Here is a 10,386-nt window from a genome sequence, read left to right as displayed (position 1 = left end):
TAAGGGCCTGTATTAAATGAATATAAGCAAGAGTTACGGAGCAGAATTCGTTTACCAGAAAGACGGCCACTTTATTCTCAAATGAAATATAAATCGATTACCAATTTTATACCCAACGGGGTTGCTGTTGACATTAACGAGAAGTTTACTCAATTAGAAATTCATTGACTTTTTGCTTGTAACATTTACCAACAAATAGTGATGTTGAGAAACTACGAACGAGTTCTCGAACAATCTTGATCAATATCTTAGAGATAATTAGCACGTTTTGGAGCTTCCAATATGGGTTTACCACGAAGATAGGCCCATTGCCAGACAATTCTAACACGATTGATTGAGCCCTCTTAATCTTTTAAAGAGGTTCTGAAACACAAATTCGAATTTGGAACCATCACCAAAAGCAACTGTCCCACCCAAAGCAAATAGGAGTGGATGAAGGGGACATGTTCGTCCTTTTTGAGTCTAGAAAGTAAATATAGTTGGGCCACTGGTTTCCCAGCCCTTAACATATCTAGCCAAGGGAAGTTAGTGTCGCTCCCATGCATCAGTCGGGATGGTTGTTGCAATACTGTGTCGTGTTTTTCTATGGTCCAATTTCCCGTTGGCGTGGTCACTTCCTTTGAACTTCCTTTTGGACACAATGGCTCATTTCGACCTTCAACAAATCAACGTGGTAAATGGGCCTAACTGTTCCAGAGGCTTGGAGGTCAACTGGAACCGAATTGTCGTCCAGCTTTCCAGCAGATTCTTTTGCAAAGCTAGTCCGACCAAAAACCTTTTACCCATCAGTCACAACCAGCTGATCATTTATCCATGTGATCAGGCATCTGACTACTTTCCAAGAAAAGTTCAAGATATATTTCTGATCCATCCGGCGTTGTCAGGGACGTTTCCAGTGTTTCCCGGCGTTGATACATCAATCTTTACCTTCAAATTGTCGAACGATTCCAAAGAAATTCACATCCACGAGCACTACAAATTTCTTGAATCGGATCCAGTCATATCCAACTTGTATTCAAAGTGGGATTCGGAGAATGGATTCGATTTACTTGGCCAAGACAAGCACCCCCTGGAGCGACGGAAAAATCTGCATGGAAGGAACCTGATATTGTCCCAGGCATTATATTGGCCATTTGTTTTTAAGAGGGAGAACGGATCCTTTGGTGGAATCAGTCTGGATGTCATTCACAACTTTCAACAAACCATGAATTTTACATATGAATTAGTGGAAAGCCCCGATGGCACTTACGGGACCCGTCAAAATCAATCCTGGACTGGATTTGTCGGTCAATTGATAAATGGGTCAGCTGACGTTTGTATTGCCACACTGACGATTACGCATTCTCGAAGGAAGGTTATCGATTTTTCTATTCCCATTATGTGGACCGACTTGAGCGTATTCATCGCCAATCCCTATGACAAGGTCAATTTCTTAACGTATTTCGCCCCACTTACTTTGGCCAACTGGATAGCGCTTTTGATATTATTGGTTTTGGCCACCTTGGTTCTGGATTGGACGGACCAGCAGTCATTGGCAACTGAGGAGAAAATGGAGTTTGGCCGCTTCAAGGCTTTGTGATTTGTGGTGGGATCGATTTCTTTTGGACGCCGATGGAGTGTTTCTCCCACCACGACCTCGGTGAGGATCATCTTCATCACTCTCATGCTTGCAGGGTGCCTCATTAGTTATCATTGGAAGGCCGCGCTCATTTCCGTGATGACGGTGGAGGACATCAAATATCCATTTGAGGATTTGAAAGGACTACTTGACAGTCCGTACCAAGTTGTATTTGGTAGTGGTGGATTTGCTGAGAACATGTTTACACACTCCAAGGACCCTATATTCTCTGCCGTTTGGAGAGATAAAATGGACAGAATCAACGATTACTCTCCGTATATTGGATCAAATTTATCAGAAAACTATATGAAGATCTTACTGGACTTACCGTTGAAGGCGATGATAACTGACACTTTGATGACCAGGAACTAAGACGAGTATCTCACTTGTAAAGTAGTGCAAATTCCTTACTCGTTCATGCACCTTCCACTGGCATTTGGTTACCAAATGAACTCACCGTGGAAGATACTGTTTGATCACGAGTTTAAGAAAATGTATCAAAATGGAATCTACCACAGATTTAGATTTCGTTATAAGGAAATGGAGCCCAATTGTAGGCCTGAGCCGGGAAAACCCATCAGTTATCACAAAATGGTAGATCTGTGGATTGTTTTCGTGGTTGGCTTAATAGGTTCACTCTTGGTATTTTTCTTCGAATTGTGCGTCCAAGTATATCCTATTGGGTCAAAACTCCAACAATGGTGGAATAGGAAAGTGACGGATCAATTCGATGACATTGGAAAATAATCTTTGGTGGGCCGTGGAATTATTGGTTGCTCCATATTCGTCCGTTACAAGATGAGACTTTCCATTTCTTGTCCTATTCTATGTATTTTCCGTTCTAGGCTACCGATCTACGTAAGTGCATGGAATACATCAATCCTGCCAAAAAGGCACAAATTACGCAATTATTCACCTATTCACATTTGGTCACAATAAATTTTCACTTTATTGGTTTTCTTACTTCAGTTCTGGTTGACTGATAATTTCGATATCAAATTAAAAACCATCGTTGAAGAGGGACAGCGTCTTAAGAGAGGCTGTTCTTTGTGCTCACGTATGAATGTCAGGCTTGTATTGTGGTATGCCCCCAAAGAGTCTATGATGAGTGATATCATCGATATGCTTCCCCAAGATGGATAACTCTTTGGCCAAGGCGTGGGCATTGCTCGGAAATCTAGATAGGGTAGGATCCAAATTGGACCACTGGCGCCAGCTTGTTTTAAAGGTTTGGCAAGGGGGGAAGAAGTAAGGCAGGCCAAGGCAGCAATACAAAGGGTGTTCCACTTTTGGATCACAAGAAAACAGATCCATTCAAGAAAGGAATCTGCGAGAAAGTCGGCATGATTGATTGACCAAGCCCCAATGATGCTCACCAACCACTAGGAGATACCATTGGGGTGGAACGGGCATGAGTGTTTCCTTACTCAACATGATCCTCAGTAATGTTTGGTTTACTCAAAGTGAGCCTTTTCATTTTGTTTAAAGGGAATTGTCGGATTAACAAGGATTTTCAATTTCAAAGTTTATCAACTCAATCTACCCTCTACGCCGGTGGTTCAATGGAGAGGCTTCTCATTTTGCTCTTCTTACCCCCAGTTCCAATTTCCTAGATCCAAGTCAGACTCTGGTTGAAGATGGACTTCAAATAGTTGTCTTATTTTTTGAATCTGTGAGAAATTCAGTGCCAATCCCAGAGTTTTTCTTCTTATGACAAGTTGCATAAGGGCTACTATTTTTTTGACGAACATTTCAGTTCCACAGGTTCCTCTTGATTGGTGTGTAAGACCAGTCTGCGAAGGGGAACATTACTTCCAGGAGGGAGCAAAGGGAGAACGGGAGACCCAAGTTTTACCAACGTATTTGTCATCTGTCAGACTAGCGTTAGTCATGGCCATATTCCGCAACACTTTCACCAATCAAGCCAAATTGCTTGTGTTTTCAACCTCTGGAACACATCTGCCTGAAACAAAAGATGCATCTCGACCCCTTTCACACTCTTGGATGATCCCAAAAAGACAACTTCTTCGACGAAAAAGCCCCTACCCTCACTTGCACAGAAAGGGGAGTCTTGACAAGCTTCCAAATTACCGGGCTGAGTCAGATCAGATAAACTGGAAATCTAAACAGAAACTCCATTTCATGAATTACTGAGCGTGGAAAGAAACAAGACCAGGGAACTGGCTATCGTCTGACTGGCTGGTGGCATCCCACCCTCTTCATTGGATCCATTCATGGTCCAGAGCTCACCTCACACCAAGAGACTTCCATTTCGGAACTAACGTCAAGACACCCCTCCAAGATAAAATCGGAACAAAAAGGATTTTAAAGTAAGCAACACACGCTCGTTGTTTCATAGACTAACACAATTCTCAAGACTGATATTTTTGGGTAAGATAATATCAACATAATTGCCAAGAAGGTGAGCTCTCAACCACATCATACAAATTACATTTTTTTGCCATCGCTTTCATTGTAGAAATAACATCTTATACGCAGCTTCTCAAAATTAGAGGAATGCCTCAAACTCCTTGACACTAAAGTCAACTGGCAGCATTGAGCAACCCAGTTAAAAACTCGAAATTGCAACTCAAACACTGACATTACTTATACTGAAGCTTTAATATTATGGTTGCGTCGTGTTGCTATTCAAAGCGCAATTACACGATACAATCTGTCCCTTAGCGATCGATTATTAGGGTGCTCATTCGTTCAACGAACAAAGTTAGAGAGCAGAAGAGAATGACAGACGACAGACGAAGGGTAATGTCACTTTAGGGAGTTGAAATCTGAGAGTGTGAAATCTCATCCTCGGATCTCTGCCCTTTCCGTCGCATATTGGACTAGCTACTAAGGGCATCATGAGCAGTAATTCCATTGGAATATTAGAAGTCTTCAAACAGGGCGATCTCCGCTTCAAATCTAACTCAAAGCCTGAACTTGGCGTGTTATGTTTTTGCTCCAAATGACATTGTGATATACTGTCCATCCCTGGATTGCGTGAGGCTCACCATGATACATGAATGTAGGCAGAAGTAAAAGTAAAGCCTCCTCATCTCTACCATACAACAACCCTTTCTGCGTTGATACCATTAGCATTTCAATGGGCAGGGGTGTGGAGTTTGGAGCCCCGGAATCTCCGTTTTTCCCCCACTTTCCACCCAGCGGGTTAGTCAAGGGAGAAGAAAATAATAATGATAATCATAACAATAATGATACTCACTTCTTTCTCTCCTTAAAGCCAGCAGGAAGGACGGGTAACAAAACCCCCTCCTCTTCTTCCTCCTCCTCTTTCATTCATGCATGCCAATGTGTGTTAACTGCCTTCCAGACTGCAGCTATCTCTTGACAAAGTGCGTGAGCTCTTTGTGAACTTCAAATTTGATGGTTGTTGCCACCACCACCAGCACAACCATCAATACACAAGTTGTAGTCTATGGTCTAGTTTGGCCCTTGTTGGTGGTATTGTTGCCCACTTTTGAAGGCGAGGAAATTCAACCCCTGAACACAAGTTGCGAGATTTAGAACGCCCATTCTAATGGATGAACCATACTTGGGCACATGAGCAAACTTCGATGAAAAGTGCTTGTGACCACTTGTTTTATCAATTCAATGTTATGAAAAAAGTCTCGGCACTCTCGCATTGGGTAAAGAAGACCCTGAGCTTAAATATGGTCCTGGATTTTGGTCATCACATTATGCCACTCTGGGGCTTGAATTTCTTATTGTGAAACCAGGGGCAAATGTAAATATCTCACAAAGGGCTTGTAGGAATGATTGGATGAATGGAGTGGGATTTGAACTGTTGGGGACACTTACTATTGTGACAATGGAACGAATATAATCCTTCAAATATGCTTATCCTAAGCTTATCCGTGAAAGAGCAAGCCCGAAAGTTTCAAAACCCGCTTTGGACCTTAGATTGGATCGAAGGTTTCGAGCTCTCGTGTCTCTCGACTATAATTGGGCAATCACTTCACTTCATGAAAGGACGCTGTCTCTCTTTGTGGTTAATTGGAAAGCAGACAATTGTCACAAGACTTTCAATTGAGCTCAACCCGAGAGTGTGCTTGACCGCGAAGAAAGTCTAGACACCCAAGATTGCAAGGCCCCATTAAAGTCAAGTGAGAGGAATTGCTCCTACCCGAGAAATCCATAGCCAATCTAATCCAATTGTCTAAACTCTCCGTGATCAAGAACAACAAGTAAGGGCTTTTAACCAACGCCTAGGCTCACTCACTTCCGCCATTTTGGGGACAGGAAATTGATCGGAAGTCTCGGAAGCATCTCCGAGCACGTGTCCATTTCCATTCAAGTCAGCATTTGTTTTGCTCTCCCTTTATCTTTCTCTTGTCTTCCTCCAACTTTGAAAATGGTAGAGTTGTCTGACTTGTGAGACGGGATTGAAGACGACTATAGTTAGTTGGTTTTAAGACCTCATAAATACGCCGTTCGGAATTTTTTCTCCGTTCACGGTTCAATTAAAACATGCGCTGTGGCACAAAAAATGAGGCCATTCCTCAGGCTTGTTAAAGACACATCGTCTGTCGCTTTCCTGCTCAATGATGAACCAAATTGCGCAGAGTCAGAGCAACTTTGCGCCAGGGTTGCCAAAGGGGATCCCATCCCATTTGATACTTGTTAACCAGGGCCAAGCATGGTGCCAGGATTGGACCCTGTTTTGGCTTTTACATTCATGCTTAATGAGTCTGACTGAGTAAGTTCTGGTTCTAGGTAATGGTGAGTGGCTTTCCCCAGAAAATAGTCAAGGATCGACGCTTACCTTATAGTGTCGAATGTGCGTGTATGAAGACCTGAAGATGCCTTGCATGTGAGGATGATTACTTGGCACCATCCACCATGTGATCCAAGGACCTTGAAATGGAACCTCTTTAGCAACCACACTTTGGAGCCCTGGATTTTGACTCATTCTAATCGTGATTTTCAATTCACCATGGGACAAGTTGGGATTCAGAGTTTAGAAGATGATTCCAATTTGCATACCGGTATTGAGAGCATGACACGGATTTCCATCCGACATAGAGCAGACTCTTGTGGACGTTTAGTGAAGCCGAATTTATCTCATCTGCTCTGCACTGATAAATCTAAGCTCAGATCCAAGCCCCACAAGACTGCCATGTCTCGATCCTCACAGCTGATATGCAGAATAAGATCCATAGCCCAATTGCGAGTGAATTCTAAATCGCTCTTCCAGAGCACTTGTCTACATAGATCGCACCTCCCCCTTAAGGAAGATTATTTGAAGTGTGACCCAATGTTGGCTTGAGCTCATTCTTTGGCGGGGATGGAAAGGGCGGGTACAAGGGATTTAAGCACAAATGGTGGCAATGATGATGATGATGAGGTATGCTGAGGGTGCAAATGGCGAAAAGATATAGCGGAGTAGGAACACCCACCGCAAATTGCATACTCTAAATTCTATTGACCATGACAGCCCTCCTTAAGAATCACGAATTCATGCGAGGAGTGAGAGCTTCTGAACTGTACACAAAGAAAAGACTAATGATGAATTTCTTGGAACAAAGAGAGGCATCGGGTATGGTTATTTACGATATTGATTTACAATGGAGGGTAGAAAAAAAAAGAATGGGCGTCTTGGAAGCTCATGTTAACTTCGGCTAAAAATGGTCCAAAGTGGCACAAAAGGTCAACTCTTTTGCAAATATGTATTAGTTGCTGTTAAGGAGCTCCTTTTCCTCACTATAAATGGGGTGGTGACATTTCACTTTTGATTCAAGGAGTATAAATACTAATAATTTTTATCAGTAGACAGGTCCAAAGACAAGAAGGAATCAAGTCATTGGTCTGTGTCTCCTCTAAATTTGAATCCCATGAGAATCAAATGGAGAAACAATTGGCTCCTCAATATCTAATTGAATCTCATCCGAGGTAGTAACAAAATTCATCCATCAAAAATTAATCATACCCTTGGCTCTTGTACGGAGTTTGCCTCGAGTAAGAAACAGGCCCTCAATGAAGAAGGGTGGAAAACGAAGCACTGCAAGTTAGTAGTAAGCTAACCCAACCAACCAAGATCAGGCAACCAATAGATCCAGCAACAGGAGGAGGAGGAGGAGGAGGAGGAATATGAGAGACAAAAAACTTCAAGATTCTCCACATCAATTCATCAATTTTGGTCGACTTAGGCTCCCTTTGCTCTCGCCCTTAGGAGAGTAATTGTCTCCATCAGTCAAGATAAATGAAGTCGAGGGTAGAATTACCAACTTGGAAAAGGTTCTGGAACTGATATCGAATGATTACCCCAACCCGCAGCCGGCTTACGGATTGCATTCATACAGGTACAGTGTACGTCAGTTCATGGCTACTGCCCCACACTTGGATGCTTGTCACAATGAATACGAATGAACCCGAGCGCTTCTCTCCAGCCTTCATAGCCACAGGCACTCAGTTAGGCTGTTCAATTAAAGATGAATTATCATTTTCTCGCCAGGTCAGAAGTGGGCAAAAACACCACAGAATTGATAATACGGAATGTTGCCTAAAGAAAGGGGAGAAAGTGCGGTGGATGAATATTTGGTACAGTCTGCTCGTTAGGCTCGATCTTGATATGTTAAATGAACTCGAGTTAGTTAGACAAAGGTGAAGAAACCTCAACCAAAAGAAAGAGGCTCGTGAACGCCGTACTGTTGTTCATCGTACGGTATGAAGATGCTTTGATGAACTCGTCTGGGAATAGGATCCGACGTGTCATGATTGAAGAGGGTCGAGAAAATGAATATTTAAATTTCGAGACGAGATTGGATACAGCCTCGTCTCCTTACCCTCCTTCATTCTCCTCCTCCTCATGCTCCTCGTCCTTCTCCTCCTTCTTCATCATCATTCGGGTGTCATAAATCATACGATTTGCCTCATAAGTGACATGTCTGGTAAATTGAATCGAAAATTGGATGTTAAGAAACCAAACGGCCTTTTGTCGCATCTAAACGTTTTCTGTATTGCATTCTTATCTGTTCCCGTCCAGCTTTTTATGGTCCACACGTTGGGGTGGTATTTTCAGTCAAAGGCTCAAAAGTCAAAACACTACATTAGAGAGTAGGGTAATACTAAAAATTAAACTTAACTCCTTTCAAGACAGTTTTTTTACTTTGAGGATACAGATTATATATAATAACAGTAACAATAAATAATATATTGATAAAACGCTAAGTGTCTTTTATTTATACTAATACTAACATTAAAAAATGAATGAAAAAGTATTTCAACATACACGAACTCCCGAACATTCATGAAGAATTAAACTATATTCTCATTAGCACCATGACACTGCAATCACCCAAACATCCGGTGCTTGCTGCTTTTTGAAAAAAGTATTTGCTTGACTCTTTCATCTAGTGACTCTTCATGTCTTCCATTTAGCTCTAAAGTCGGTCCGGTTCGACAACATTGTTTGGTTCTCAAGTTCCCTATTCAAGCCATTTCATGTCCTCCTAAAGAATCGGTCCCTGTTCCTTAAAGGGAGGAAGGGCTCAATTACCAGGCATTATTCCTTATTTAGCGTAGTGTCTGTCTATCTGTCTGTCTACAGTATATGTTGCAGCTCGTCCGAGAAAGGGCTCTTCGTAAAAGCCGAGAGAGACAAAGGGTGGTCCGGCTTTTTAATTGCATTGGGACGGGGGAAGATGGTCGCGGAGTGATAGGCTCGTTCTCCGAAATAGGAGATCCTAAATATCACGAGGAAATGAAGCCATTTATCCTTGTAACAACCACCGCTTTCGAGTCAACCCTCATTTTTTGTAATGCTAACCCAAGCAATCTAACATTATGGTTCATGACCATTGGCTTGTTCAAGTGATTAGAACGAGAGAAAACGACCAATTCAGCGACTTTGACCCTTTTGGATCGAGAACGAGAGACAGGGAGAGAGCTCAAAAGGAACCGAGTGACCAGAAATATGTGAAGAGATGGGAGAAATTATGCTGACATCATCATTGTTCAGATTACATGGCCAACTCGTCTCAGAGATTGATTACACACGAAGACCAGCCAGGAATTCGGAACTTGGCGCTTTCGGATTCAAACCATCGATCGAAGAGGAATCTATAAGATATTACGAGACTCTCTCTATGTGAGACCAATCTTGAATCATTCGTGGATGGATCAAGCGGATGGTGTGGAGGATGATGAGGCTGAATTGTGCAACGGGCGATTTCAAGTGGAGTCGTGAATCGTCTTGGAGAGCGACTCCAAAGCCAAATCTTTTTTCTCTCCTCGTATTTGAAAAGCTTTCAACGAGTCAATAAACGGATCGATCAAGTGTGAATGGACGAAATATTTCAAGGGGCAAAAAAGGTCTCTGAATTAGCGTCTAGTAATGCCTTCAAAGTGGATGAAGGCAAATCATCCCGCATTGGCTTTTTTTGCTCTTGGCACCCAACAAGTCCTCCAGATCTACCTGACACAAAACTAATCGACGCTTTTAAGATGTTCCGGGGTCTCTGACCAACCAAACCAGTCGTCATGAAGTGTGAACCTTGACAGACCCTGCTCAATTATCTGCAAGGTTTGTTTCTATCTCTCAAGCACCCGTTCATTGATGTCATTCATGAAAGAGTTGCGAGAGCTCCATAATTGGATAGTGGTGAGTTGGATGGGTTCCCCGCCCCAAACGACACCCCGTGGGCCTCGTAAGCACGATCATTCCCCATCAATAACATTTCTTAATTAAGGTAGAAACTCAGCCCGTTGGCTTCCCCGTCCCCCATTCCACTTTCGACACAAGGTGCAGA

The 10,386-nt window shown here is 42.6% G+C and overlaps 1 protein-coding gene across 1 annotated transcript; it reads left to right on the top strand.

Annotated features, from left to right (window-relative positions):
- Nucleotides 1–568: 568 nt before the first annotated feature.
- Nucleotides 569–1,726, top strand: LOC131889969 (glutamate receptor 1-like). The gene has a single exon (XM_059239210.1). The coding sequence runs from the start codon at nucleotides 641–643 to the stop codon at nucleotides 1,577–1,579; it is 939 nt and encodes a 312-aa protein (XP_059095193.1). The 5' UTR covers nucleotides 569–640; the 3' UTR covers nucleotides 1,580–1,726.
- The last annotated feature ends 8,660 nt before the right edge of the window (nucleotides 1,727–10,386 follow it).

Source organism: Tigriopus californicus, chromosome 11 (genome assembly GCF_007210705.1).
Source record: "Tigriopus californicus strain San Diego chromosome 11, Tcal_SD_v2.1, whole genome shotgun sequence".
NCBI lineage: Eukaryota > Metazoa > Arthropoda > Copepoda > Harpacticoida > Harpacticidae > Tigriopus > Tigriopus californicus.
The sequence above is the reverse complement of the archived record's forward strand: the minus strand, read 5'-3'. Positions and strand labels throughout refer to the sequence as shown.